This window comes from Drosophila subobscura, chromosome E (genome assembly GCF_008121235.1).
Source record: "Drosophila subobscura isolate 14011-0131.10 chromosome E, UCBerk_Dsub_1.0, whole genome shotgun sequence".
In the NCBI taxonomy this organism is placed as follows: domain Eukaryota; kingdom Metazoa; phylum Arthropoda; class Insecta; order Diptera; family Drosophilidae; genus Drosophila; species Drosophila subobscura.
Window position 1 is genome coordinate 4,612,704 of NC_048531.1, and position 13,593 is coordinate 4,626,296.

At 44.4% G+C, this 13,593-nt stretch overlaps 3 protein-coding genes across 3 annotated transcripts in view; all 3 read left to right on the forward strand.

Annotated features, from left to right (window-relative positions):
• Window positions 1–2,632, forward strand: part of LOC117890879 (leucine-rich repeat and immunoglobulin-like domain containing-NOGO receptor-interacting protein 4) — a 43,611-nt gene extending 40,979 nt beyond the window's left edge. The window contains exon 5 of the mRNA XM_034795972.1: window positions 1,174–2,632. Coding sequence (XP_034651863.1) covers window positions 1,174–2,428 — 1,255 coding nt within the window. The 3' untranslated portion in view covers window positions 2,429–2,632. The remainder of the gene's footprint in view (window positions 1–1,173) is intronic.
• A 7,560-nt stretch (window positions 2,633–10,192) lies between these two features.
• LOC117890881 lies at window positions 10,193–11,072 on the forward strand. Its single transcript, XM_034795973.1, has 2 exons — window positions 10,193–10,261; window positions 10,325–11,072. Exons 1-2 carry the CDS (start codon window positions 10,208–10,210, stop codon window positions 10,886–10,888), a joined length of 618 nt encoding a protein of 205 aa, XP_034651864.1. The 5' UTR covers window positions 10,193–10,207; the 3' UTR covers window positions 10,889–11,072.
• A 988-nt stretch (window positions 11,073–12,060) lies between these two features.
• LOC117891465 (serine protease inhibitor 42Dd-like) lies at window positions 12,061–13,258 on the forward strand. Its single transcript, XM_034796948.1, has 2 exons — window positions 12,061–12,100; window positions 12,158–13,258. Exons 1-2 carry the CDS (start codon window positions 12,079–12,081, stop codon window positions 13,234–13,236), a joined length of 1,101 nt encoding a protein of 366 aa, XP_034652839.1. The 5' UTR covers window positions 12,061–12,078; the 3' UTR covers window positions 13,237–13,258.
• Window positions 13,259–13,593: the final 335 nt, after the last annotated feature.

Below are 13,593 nucleotides of genomic sequence, written 5' to 3' on the forward strand. Positions count from 1 at the left end.
GTTCTTTCTTTGAAAAGTCTTTACATCCATTTGTTATACAAATGAAATGCACAAAAATTACTTCTGAGAGTTGTCCGCATCCCAAAAGGACTTGTGCAAGACCCATCCCATCCCTTCCTCATCTTTCAACCTAATGAATGACAAACAGTTTTCATGCATGAAGCCAGCTCTCTCGTTGCCATTTCAATTCGAATTCATCACAAGATTCGCTCGACTGGATGCCTGCCCTTTATGGAGAGGGGAGTAAAGGGGTTCCACAAAATGCAGCCACTTATCAAATCAATGCAAGGCGCCCCCCTTGCCCTACTAGGTATCCTTCAGCAACTGGTTCTGGGTTCTAAGTTCTGGGAATAAATGCGTTCATTTAACATGGAATGCAACTCTCGAGAGTATTGAAATGAAATGTTGCCTGCAGAGCCAGGGAACGCTTAAGAGCGACAAATTCGCTTTGTGTCAGCAGTGGATGAAGTCGGGAGTCGCCACCCCAACCCTGCCTGCCATACAGCATTGCTCATACGCCACGTTACACTTATTTCTTTCCACATCTGAGACTGTCTGAAGCGATGGTTGGTATAGAGAGAGAGAGAGTTCGGGTTCCTGGGGTAATGCACTGCACTACACTCCACACAGGCACACATCTGCACATGCATCACCCCTCCAAACCGTTCTTTCAGTCCCCCAAGTCAGCGACTTAGCGCGTTGACTTAACTTGGCAGGGATTTACGACAACGCTCTATGGAGCTCCGAATAACATGGAGAAAACTGCAGACTTTTCTCCTGGCTTCGTCTTCGTTTCTTTTTTTTTATGCCCTTTCATTCATCGTGGCTCCTTGGGATGTTGGATGTTGGATGTGGCATGCTGCTACTCTCTGGTGCCTCCTTTTATTAAGTTGAAAATACATAGACGCAGGGCTAAATAAATCCATGTCGCTCTACTCGTAAGTCGAAAGCTGACGTTGTCATGTGTGCAACAAGGGCAGAGCTGCTATTCCAAGGATATTTATTTAGGTACATACGTATATAAGTAATATGTCTGTGCAGTTTTAAGCTTAAACGTTGAATGCATAATTAATACCCACACCCAAGACCCTGGTGGAAAAACTAGATTCCCTTTGGGGGTCTTAGAAAAACTGTCACTAATTAATGCCCATTCTCTGTTCGAATTTCTTGCAGAGCCTTTGTGGATAACACGCACCTGCAGACGCTGCACCTGAACTACAATCCGCAGCTGAGCGACATACCGATGCGCCTGTTCCAGGGCAATCCCAACATCCTGGAGGTCTACATGCAGAGCAACAGTCTGCAGACTCTGTTCTCCGCCCAGTTTCCGGTGGATCAGCTGCAGAAGCTATACTTGGGGGATAATCCACTGCAGTGCAACTGTTCGCTGCTGTGGCTGTGGCGCCTCGTTACCGGAAACTTTGAGGGCATTGAACCACCGCTAGATCATGCACCGGGCGGTGCTGTGGCCGCCTTGGCAAAGGAGGCAAACCAAAGGGAGGGGGAGCAGGAGACGGATGATGCCACCACGGCGGCCGTGGCGGAGGATGGTGTGGCCGTTTTGGCTGCCTACATAGCCGAGCAGCACATTGCGAATGCCCTGCACACCACCGAACCGAGTGCCTACGAGCTGGCCACCTCCTCATCATCGGCGAACCGCAACACTGGGTATCTGCGGATGGACCGGCAGCAGATCGGCTGCGACATCTGGCGGGACACGGTGCGCACGCGTCGCCAGCTGTTGGCCATGAGCGAGGGCGAAATCACCTGCCCCGCCCACATTGTGACGGTGGTGTGTGCCGTCATCACGTGCCTCCTGGTGGCCATGATCGGGGTGAGCGTTCTCTACTATCTGCGCTTCGTCAAGCGCCGCAGGAAGCTGCTGCACGAGCGCGGACCAATGCGCACCAGCAAGAGCATCATCAATGTCCATGACCGAATCCTGCAGGGCCACCAGTCGCTGGGCGGCAATGGACTCGGCATGGGCATGGGCATGGGCATGGGCATGAGCATGACACTGGGCGGCAGCAATGGGGGCATGGGCATGATGAATTATCCACACAACGCCCAAACGCTGCAGGCGCACCATCACTACCACCAGGCGATGCCGCTGCAGGCACACAACACAGGGAGTGGGCATGACTATCAGCAGACGACGCTGCCGCAGCTGGACAAACTGGAGCTGGAGCGCTATCTGGCCGCCCAGACGATTGCCAACGAGTACAGGGCTCTGAAGCCCTGGGAGCTGCCCGTCAAGGAGGCGGACGACGAGCCGGAGCATCTGTACGAGCGCTTCGATCACTACGAGTATCCCGATACTCAGACCATGAGCAAACTCAAGCAGGCGGCATCGCTCTCGAAATCATCTGGTGATCCACCAGCTGCAGCTGTGGCATCGAATGGGAAGCCGCACGTTGTCTACGTATGACGTGGACGTGGCCAGGTCGAGACGGGCATGGAAATGGAAATGGTGGGCCTAAATCTCACCAACAACAACTATCGGAGCTATGTGCAGAGCGAGTTCTGAAAAGAGGGGGGATCGCTAGGATCCGATGAAGATGCCATTGAAACAGGGAATGTGAGGTTATGGTTTGTTTAAGTTTCGGTTCTAATTTCTAAAAACAAAACAAAATAAGGCAACAAAGGTATAACAAGCGTCAAATGAAACAAGGGATATGATATGTCTATGAATACGAGTACTCAAAACGACTAAAAGATAACAGATATAAAGAAGATATACATACTAATCGATAAGCTATAAGGAATACTCGTACTAAGCAACATAAAGGAATACGAAATACTATTCAAATCACACACTTTAGCTCTCTCTCTCTCTCTATCTCTCCCTTTCTCATAGTTAATGGCATTTAGCATTCGCATACTCTAGATAGCATTTTAGTGGATAAGCTCTCTCCCTTAAAAGTGAATTTAAACCAATATACCAATATATAATAATAATATAGATGTAAAATGATCCATAAACAAGCTGAAGAAGGATATTCTTGTGGTACAGATGTGCAGCCGCAACATAAAAATATATTTTTATGGAATAATACCTTAAAATTATATTTTTGTTGCAAGAAAAACAAACGCAACTGTACCGCTCTGAGGGATGCATGGAACTGAAAGAGCATAGACGTATACCATCTCAATCTCTCCCTCTGGCATTGAAAATAACCCAAATGGGGACCAAATAGTCCAGTCCTGTCCATTCTAGAACTAACTGATAATGAAACCAATTTGCCAGACCGACGCTCTTCCTCCTTCCATGTGTCTTTACCAACAATTTCCTTCAGCAAAAAAACAAAAAGAAACATCTAAAGTGACAATATACAAATACATAAAAAGCATAAAACAAAGGAAGTTATGATAATTCTAGATGTATTTTAAGTATAATGATATGGAATAATTGTAATCTTAGTGAGACAGAACTCAAAGTTGAAAGAATTTGTAAATATCTACCCTTACCAGATCCCCCTAGATTATTGTAAATAATTTATGGATATTTTCCCAACAAAAAAGCAATAAATTGCCAATAAATTCACCACTTTTTTCGAAATCAAAGCGCTCATTCGTTTGATCTTTTTGCATATAATAATTTAATTAAAAAGAAAATATTTAGATGGCAAATTCGCTACAATATTTGCATGAAAACACACACACTGACAAATGGGGAAAAGCGAGTGTATAAAAAATATAAATATTTATAAAATAAAATAGTGTATACACATACCAAATAAGCAGAATCAAAAGGCAGATGCAGACACAAGCAAAAATGCACCCGAAATGCATTTTCAGAAATAAAATGGATTATAAATATAAACTAAAAATCACAATGTGAACAGAACGGAGGGGAAAACTGGAGCGTAACATTAAATACTATACATATAAATATACGAGTATATGCAAAAATATTTAATTAAATGATAGACACACCCACAACACAAAACAACAAGAACAACAACAACAGCAACAAATAGAAACAAAATGTTATTTCTTATACGAAGACTGAAGAAAATGATGATGCAAATAAAAATGAAATGAAAAATTACATCGAATTTTAATCTTATTAAAGGAAAATGCAGAAACGAAAGGGACAGAAAAACCATTCGACAAACAAAACATTTTTTTGAAATAAATCAAGAATTTTGGACCAAATGAACTTTCTTCCTTTGAAGAACTTATGCTTTCTCTGTGGCACTGCTTACTGGCTCTGCTTTTCCGGGTTTAGCTTTAGCTCTCCCCTTGCGGTTTAGCCTCTCCATTTTGTAGCAGAAAATACGACAAATCTACGGCAAAAATCCATGTAAAACAAATAAAATACTCGTATATCGCCCCCCATGTACTAGGCAGTGTCCGCACAAGAAATGGCATAAATCTAGTGCCGAAACAAGTGCTCTACACACAACCATATACTCCCCGCCTATACAACAACCAACATCCACTCCATAAGTAACCCAAAACGCCTACAGCAGGAGCAAAAGTCACACACAAAAGAAGGAGAAGCGAAGTAGAAGTAAACCAAAGCAAGTAAAATATTTGCCAGTCGGTCAATTGTCGGTAAATGGTTGCAAGAACAGAATTCAAATAAAGGCTGGACAACATAAATAGCAAGTTCTAGTGCTGAGACTTCGTCTCACATGTCAGAATTTCTGTTGTCTAAAATATTTACACAACAACAACTGAGAGTTAAACAATTAACAGGAGAAAAAGAGTGATGTATGTAGTTATGAATAAAACCTACTCTTGTCGCACGAATGTTAGCGTGAAAGTTATTTAAATTGAAAACCAATTAAGGCATGTTTAAAATAGACTAAATTTACATTTAAAATATATTTACTTTCATTTTTAATATATTTGCTTCGAATAAGAAATATATTTAAGCAGAATACTTTCATGTATGCATGTGAAAGTACTCGCTTTCACACTTTTCGCTCTCTGAGAACTGGGTAAACATTTTTAAAGCCAAGTGTAATTATTACAATTTCAACTTTTTCTCTAATTGCTGCCCTCTCTGAATGGCTAACTTCGAAAAGTGTAACAAGTGAAAGCAGTAACAATAAATGAAAGAGCGAGACAGATAAAGAGAGTAAAAGACTGACGAATTAAGCAAATAAATCTGAATGCTTTCTAAATAATTAATATGCCTGAAAGCTCAGTTTCCTGGAAAACTGGGTCTCTTCTCTGTCTCTACCACAGCCCGTGTGCCACTCATTGAGTTGTTCAACTCTCAACGCGACGCGTCGCGGCTTAGATGCGGCACCGACAATCTACCCTCCATCTCTCTCTGTACAGCATTTGTACATTTGTATTTGTGTATGTGTGCCTGCGTGTGTTTGAATGATTGTGTGGCATTTGTTGTGGGCCATGAGGCAGGAACACCTGAGTTTCAGTCTCTGAGGGCTGCTGGGGGATGTAGGCGTGTGAATGATGGCCACCAATTAATATTACCACCTTAAATGTACGGGTGTGTGTGGATTTTCTGTTGGCTAAGTTGAAAAAAAATTCACAATCCACTTTGTTGTACGTTTAATTAGCTCGAGAAAATGCTGTTCCGAGCGCATTAGTAATCATCCAAGTACAAGGAGTAGCAATAAGTCATAAAGTGCAGGAAATTACTTGACGAAATCCAATGGCGGACAAGTGGCCGCCCATTAAATGCAGCTACAAATATGTGTATATGTACGTCCACCCCATCTGCGGAATAATCTCTTCCTCCCCATCTGAATAACGATTTCTGCAGCATTTTAATTGCCACGAAAACCGAATGAAATTCTGTTATGGAAGGCCGTTAAATAGATACAGATGCGGAGATGGCAGTGAGATATATGCTGGAACATAAAAACTTAATGTCTTGCAATTTGTTAAAAGATGCGCAAACGGCCAAATAAAAGATGGCCAACCGGCAGGGGAAAATATCTTTAATTGAACTGACGTGGAGAAGATGCAGAGAGCATCTTTCCCATGCCACAAATCCATGGCTAATTGTTTGCCTTTTGCATCTGGGAGGGAGTTGCCATTCGATGCGGGTCTAAGCAGCTGTGTCCACAAACAGCTCAAATAATGGTCAAGACACACACACAGACACGCTGTCTGGGCGCTTTTATGATAAATCAAAGTCACTTAGCCCTGATGGCGATTTGAAATTCACTTACATTACCATGAATCCATACATACATTGTATATCCCTGTGTATCCATGGAGTTCCTGCTGTCAAAGCAAAGGCAAACTTCAGCCAGAGACCAAACAAAACGCAAGGACATATCATTTATATCAATTTAAATAACGACCTTTCAATGGATTTGAAACTTCAAGATAGAAAAATCCCGTAAAAAGCTTAACAAACCGAAGAGGGTGGTGGGTGAGAGTGAGAGGCGGATAGAAGATGGTTGGACGCCCTGTTCAGATGGATGGTTGGACGGGGCATTGACAGTCGTAAGCCATAAACCACAGAAAATTGGGCATTATATTAGTTAAGATGCTGTCAAGCTGAAAGATATCCACATGGCCTGAGGGGTAAGGGAAGAGTGGACACCGGCCAACACAGTGCAGACATAGCGCTTTCAACACCCGGCAGGCAACATAGAGAGAGAGGCGGAGTGAGCGAGGGGGATAGAGATAGACAGAGAATGGTCTGCATTAGAAGGGGGATGTAATCGGACAGACAACGGTATCCCGTATCCCCCCACACCTTTGTTGTAACGTAACCACAGCCTTGTCCGGCACTAAAACACCATTTGACAGGGGAAAGAAAGCCAGAAACCAGGAGCGTCACTGACCTCGGCTGGACCAGGACACTCCTTAACCGATAAGCAAACGCATTCATCTTACAGCCAGCCAAAGGGTTCTAGAGAGAGTAGCTCCTCAACTTGGACAAAAGTTAAACATTTCAAGGGCTTAAAGTGTATCTGAAACTTAACATTTTGCTAGCGCAACGGGAAATTATCTTGACAGTTAAACCGGTTGTGCACTTAACCAGGTTACGGTTACGGTCGACCATGCAAATCCCAGACATATAGCATATATATCTTGATCAATTTGGATAACGGTAGAAGGGAGGACACCGCAAAAGAAACTTAAATCATAGCCACTGCTTTTGTTTGGTGCTTTTTCCTCAGCTATTTACCTTTTTGTCGTTTTTTCTTGGTTTTGTTTGGTTTTTTTGTGCCACTTTGCTTATCTTGGCCACACTGTTTATTGGTCTTCTTTTATTTGGCAGGACACACCCCATAAGTCACTGAACAACAGCAGGATAACTGCAGATAAGTGGCTCATGGTAGGACACACGAATTAGTTGTGGTTTTGGCATTGAACTTGAGGTAAGGGAAAGCTTTTGGAAAAGTAAGATAAAAACCAAAGAAGGTACCTTTCCAATCATCCCAAAATTATCAAAAATGCTCCCCAAGTTTTAAATTACCGTTGATTTATTTTACAACCCACGCCGAAAATAATCGCCATCACTTTTCACCCACACTGAGAAATTGCTAAAAACAAAAATTGTTTTATTGCCACCACAAAAATCAAATACATATCAGAAGCAGACAAAAAAAAAACTCTCAAAGTGAGTGCGAGAGTGAATTTCATTGGGAAATTGGTTCGTGTTTTCCAACATGACACCCTGAAGTCTTTGGCATATAAATTTATGAAAATATTTACACATCAATTTCGTTGCTGTTGCAGCAGCAGCAGAAATTGCGAGACAGGCGGGAGGAAGAAACACCTTTTGGCTTCATTGAACTTGCGCTGAAAACGCCCTGCGAATACGTATATAAACTGAATCAATTTCTACCGCGATAAACTTCAGATACACCTTCTGGCTTGGGGTTGGGTGAATTGGGAAAGGAGTGAAGTGATGGTGCGTTGAGGTAACTGCAAAATGTTGTGTAAAATTTGCAAATGCAATAAATAACTCGTTTCGGTGAAAAAGGGTTTTCTGCTGCTGCTGTTTACACCCTCCTGAAAAGCATGTAACGCTTCCTGCTTTTTTTTTTTGGCTCTCTAAAGGAATAGAGTTGAAGGTATCCTTTGCCTCGCTCGGGTTTTAGGTATTCTGGTTTTTGTACCCCTCTCCGCACTGCCCCTTGTATTACCAAAAGCGCGCCACATGTGCGAGTCTGCTTGTAGTTCCTGTGGGTTTTTACTCTTTTGGTTTTTAGTTCCCCTTTAACATTTTGGGAGTTGTGCAACGAGACTGTCGACTTAGTCTTGGAAGAAGATACACATATGTACATACATATATTTATCGATGCATAATGTATAGCAGCAGAATGAGATTATTCTCAAGATTATTCACTTAGTGTAAGAAATTATCCTTTGTATAAATAAATTTTCATCACCTAAATATAAAAATAGTTACTATTCGTAGAGTATTGAATGCTTCGTTTCTCTATAGACGAGCTGTTTCGTGTATTCCTTTTTTTGTTGGGTTTCGTTTTTTGTTTAGCTTTGTGTGTTGTTTCGGTGGCAAGCATCCCCAAAAGTATGCAAATAATTTTTGGCTCTGGCTCCGAATCATATTTGATATTCAGTGTCAGAGTTTGCCTCAAAAAGAGGGAAGGATGGCACGACAGCAGAAAGGGTTGCCGCCAGACAGAGTGTCAGAAGGGGGTGGCGTCGTTATTGAAATTTGCATGCAACGGGAAGGATACCCGGGCATAGGACTATATATAAAGGCGGCAGCAGAACAGAACAGCAGGCGTTGTTCTGGCAATTTATAGCACTTGTGTCTTGGGCCGAGGCTTCATTCGTGGGTCCCCCCAGGCAGAGTTTGGTTATTGTTTCGCCATATAAAGCACTCGTACAGGAGTCGTCCTGGGCCAGGAATCTGTAAAAGGCTCCGGCCATCCCCGTGGACGCAATTGTTTCGTAGTCATTGAAGTTTTGATTATGTGCGCAAATCTTTTTGAAATGGCATCTCGAAAGCATTTCCCTGCACCTCGAAATCCTCGCATATGAATCGCTAATTAAGTCACTGCCCCGTCGGAATTCCGCTCTCAAACGTTGCCATGGAAAAATGCTCAAAAAGAAAGAAAAAAATGTAATGAAAATCAACTCTGGCTACGAAAAACTATGCCAACAACAATGTCATATGGGTAGGGGTAATCCCTTCCGATTTAGCCTCTGGTTTTCTGTGCTGCCTGTGCGTGGGCTTCCCTCTGCAAAACGCCACTAAACTTCGCTTATCAAAAGTTGAAATTGCAGCGCGCTTTGGGGATTTGCGTGGAAGGGGGGGAGCCACTCGAAAGCTCCATTTACAGAGGCAAGAAAAGGGTAGCGGGGGGTTGGCGTGAGGGAATTCCACTGAAAAACTCTGATACGAGGCAATCGGCATTTTTATTTTCTGGTTTCGCAGTCGTCATCATCGTATGCCACTGACCCATTTCTGACATTTATCACACACACACAGAGATATTCTTTTTTCACATAGATACATGCTCGTGCATATATCCTGCAATTGTCCCGAGGGTCTAAGCACAGCCAGAATGAATGACCGACCAGCTGTAGTCCTCTCCCCTTCATCCTCCCACATCTCGACTGCTGACTAAGTGGACTTTTATTTCCCTATTATTATTGCCAGCAGGATAAAGCGGCGTATACGCAATGAATAGTTTTTCCCGCTGGCCGTGGCGCGCGCTTCTCCTGATGGTTCCGTTCGTCATCTTCAACTCCTAAGCGTTTCAGATTAGTTGCGCCACTGCGAGGGCCACACATTTCCCACTTGGCTTTTGATGGGCAGGCAGGCGGGTTTTTCCCATAACGATTGCTTTTGATGGCCAGAAGGCTTTACTCCCCGCCCAGCTCGGTTATTTCTTTTTCCGAGATTGGGCCAGCAGAAGAATGGGCTCTCTATCTTTGTAGACCACCCCCGCACAAGCAGTGTGCATTCGTGAATTTTAAGCCACAGAAATGTTCTTATATCTTATCTGGGTGTGTGTCTGCTCCCATGGGTTCTTCACCCAAGAAACGTCATTGAAATGGCGGCGTCATGTGTCATCTTTGTGTATATGTATGTATGTATTTACGTAGGGGCATACACATATGTACATATATATTTATTGATTCACGCAGACGAGGGACCCAATCCAAAATGGAAATTTCAAAGAGATAAGACTATCTATCTTCGAGCTGCTCTGCTTCCGAGTTATTTTTGTGGCAAGCTCTCAGTGTCTCTCACGTTCAGTCGATTCGCGATCGTCGGGCGGGCAAGATGGCCAAGAGCACAAAAGATTCCTACATTTTGGGGATGTTCCTAGTGGTTTTTGTAAGTAGACGAGAGAGATCAGCTTCCCAAATATCGTTGGATAATCGTTTCTCTCTGCTTCAGCTGGTTTTACCCCCTGCGATACGTTGCTCTGGTGACCTGAATCGGCATCGATTGTTTGTCCAAGCCGATCGCACCCTCTCCTCTATCAGCAATCAGCTCATTGCCCAGGCCACGGAGCTGGTGGACAACGTGGTCGAGGATCTGCTCGTTCTGGACTCACAGAATACCATTCTGATGGGCTACCTGGACAGCTTCGATGCCTTCACGGCGGTGAGTGGCAACCGAACGCAGGAGAAGCTCGATACCTTCTACGGTGTGGTAGGGGACTACCTGGACTCGGACACCACCGGGGATCCCCTGCGATTATCTACCATCGAGACGCAGCTGATTGCCCTTTGCCTGCAGCGCAACGGCTTCGATCGCTGGAAGCGCACCGTCCAACAGCGAACCAATCAGTTGCAGAAATTCATCAACAAGAAGTTGCGCAAACACCTCGACACCCTGGACAATGAGGATCGAGTGGCGGTGGAGCGACGCTGGAAGCGGACAATTGCACGCGGCGGCACCCGCAGACTCGAGAAGCTGCGGGAATTTGTCCAGTGGTTGGGAAAGTTCAGAGATTAGTGTTTAACGTGACGTTGTAGGTTATAGGGGGTACGGGGACTGTCATAAATTATTTCGTACTGATAAGGAAATTTATACGTTTATTTTACAACATTTATGTGCTCTATCATGCCCAAACATCTGCGACAGCGACGTGTGCAGATATTTCTAATAAAGTTTTTGATAAGTTTATGCAAAAGATAAAGCAGATAAACGATCTTTATTGAAGGGTTTCTCGCAAGTCTTTCAATTGGCAACAGCGTGAAAATAGAGAGACAGATATCTGGTCTTGCTGGTTAGTTTTAGTCGATTTTCTTTGAAATTTTCGAATTAATTTTGCATACTAAAACCCATACTATATTCTCTTTCTCTTATTAGCAATTATCATTCTCATGGCACACAGTTCATATTTCAATAAATCAAACGAAGTACAAGTCCTAAAGCTCTTACCTTCCCAAAAAACTCTCTCTCCGCCCCTTAATACTCCTAAAAAGGACATCTCCCAAATGCAATTTCCGTCGACACTCCGCGCTCCTTAATGCACTCGAGACAGTAGGGAAACTTTTTTGTGTGTTGCATCAAGCCCGTACGAGTATGATGTCGATGGCAATGAAAACTTTGTCATGCCGGCACCTACACGTCCGTAAAAGGATGGCAAAACTTGGATAAAAATTATGAAACTGAATACGGAAGCGTTGCACAAAATTGAGACAACAAAACAACAAACACAAAGAGACACATAGGGAGAGAGACAGAAGAAGAGTCATGTGTCATGTGAGAACTAAAACTGAAACTAAAACTGATGCATTTTATGGGTGGAAAATGCAGACTGCTGGGAGTAGAAGTGCTCCTGCAGGTGGTGAGGGAAACAGACGACTAAGGGTAAGGGAAGCAAGGGATAAAAGAAAAATTGCAGCTGCATTTCCTGTCTGAAAGCTGACAAAGTGCTGAGTGCATTTACGACTTGGACTTTCGAGTCTACGAATATTTTGTGTCTTTCCCTCTCTCTCTCTCTCTCTCTTTGCTTTGCTTTGCGTTGCAGCTGCAGAAAATTCACAGACACAGCACTGGAGAGGAGAACTGCACTCGATGGCAAGCACTGTGTCTAATCGGATAATCAACTGAAACTCTCGATAATTGGCGTTACATTTGTCACACATTTGCCTCGATTCTCTGCTCCAGTTGCAGCACAAACTTCTCGTTGGATAAACATGAATGTTTTACTGAATTTTGGTGAGTGCTTTGGGTATCCTAAATCGGAAATATATTCATTATTTGTAGCTTCTACAGCTGCCCTGTTGGTTTTCCTACTCCTGGCCGTTCCCATTTATTCGAATCACTTTGCCAGTCAGTTGTATAGCCAGGCATCCCATGGTAACCATCATAGAAACCTTGTTCTGTCGCCAGCCACCACAAATATGGCCCTGGGTCTGGTTTTCTTTGGGATGAGGGACTGCCCGGAGCTGACGCAGGTGCTGGACACAATGCGACACGGCGACTTGGCCACGGATGCCATCAAAATGGTGAATCGTTTGTATGTGGACAGGAACATCCAGTTGATGCCCGCCTACCAGGAGGCCATCTCGGACGATCGCATGGGCCAGCCTGCCAAAAAGGTGGACTTTAGTGATCCGCAGGTCGCCAGCGAAGAGATCAACTCCTTTGTTCGCATTCTCACGGACAACAAGATACAGCGGTTCATGCATCGAGGCCACCTGGGCAAAGACATCCAAATGGCGATTGCGAATGCCGCGTACTTTCATGGCGAATGGGCCGGGATCAAGTACAGCAAACCCCTTCCCTTCTATCCCTTGAATGGTACGGAGGAGCTGCTGGTCGACACCCTGGAGACGTACGATGCCCTGCGCTATGGCAGCATCGATTATCTAGACGCCCACGTCGTGGAGTTGCCCTACCGAAGCGAACAACTCTCCATGATCATCATTCTACCCCGTGATCCGAGGCAGAGTCTGAACAAACTCAGTAGCCTCATTCGAGATGTGGATCTTGTGCCGCTCACAGAGAATCTCACCAAAGAGTTTGTCCATTTGCAGCTGCCAAAGTTCCAGGTGGAGACACGACTGCCCCTGGAGACTGTACTGCGACCCCTGGGCGTGAAGACCATGTTCCATGCGCCCGTTTTAGACAAAATGATTGCCAGTCGTGATAGGAGCCATAAAATTGGCACAATTTTGCACCACAGCGCCATTGAGGTGAGCGAATCGGGCCGCGGGTATTCTCCCCTGATGATGGTGAGCCAGCAAATGGGCAGGAAACCCATTCAATTCTGGGCCAATCATCCGTTCATCTTTGCCATCAAGGATTCGAATCATATCTATTTCATGGGCCATGTGGTGGCACCCACATAAGACCCATAGTGGGTCTATTGTGGACAGCTATTTATTAAACGAGACAATATATCGCATGGGCACTCTCTGTTTCCTTTTAATCATCGTCTCCAAGATCACCACAATCGCCGCAGTCGCCACATTCCGCACAGCCCATGCACAGGGAGCCGAGGCAGCCGTAGAGGCAAAGGGCTGGCAGGCAAACGACGCACACGAGCAGCAGGCATATGGATGCCATCACTATGAACATGATCCCCATAATGCCGAGGCCACCGCCTCCATGTTTCTTTGTAGTCGCATCCGCAAAGCTGCCGGAAACTGTGGCAACAATTTCATCAAAATTACTCCCACCTGAAGCCATTTTAATTCTATTTAATG

What these genes read in the sequence shown, in the direction of transcription:
- LOC117890881 (XM_034795973.1), top strand. Translation starts at nt 10,208, where the DNA reads ATGGCCAAGAGCACAAAAGATTCCTACATTTTGGGGATGTTCCTAGTG. An exon ending in GGATGTTCCTAGTGGTTTTT is followed by an intron (nt 10,262 to 10,324) that starts GTAAGTAGACGA and finishes TCTCTGCTTCAG; the next exon opens with CTGGTTTTACCCCCTGCGAT.
- LOC117891465 (XM_034796948.1), top strand. Translation starts at nt 12,079, where the DNA reads ATGAATGTTTTACTGAATTTTG. An exon ending in GAATGTTTTACTGAATTTTG is followed by an intron (nt 12,101 to 12,157) that starts GTGAGTGCTTTG and finishes TAGCTTCTACAG; the next exon opens with CTGCCCTGTTGGTTTTCCTA.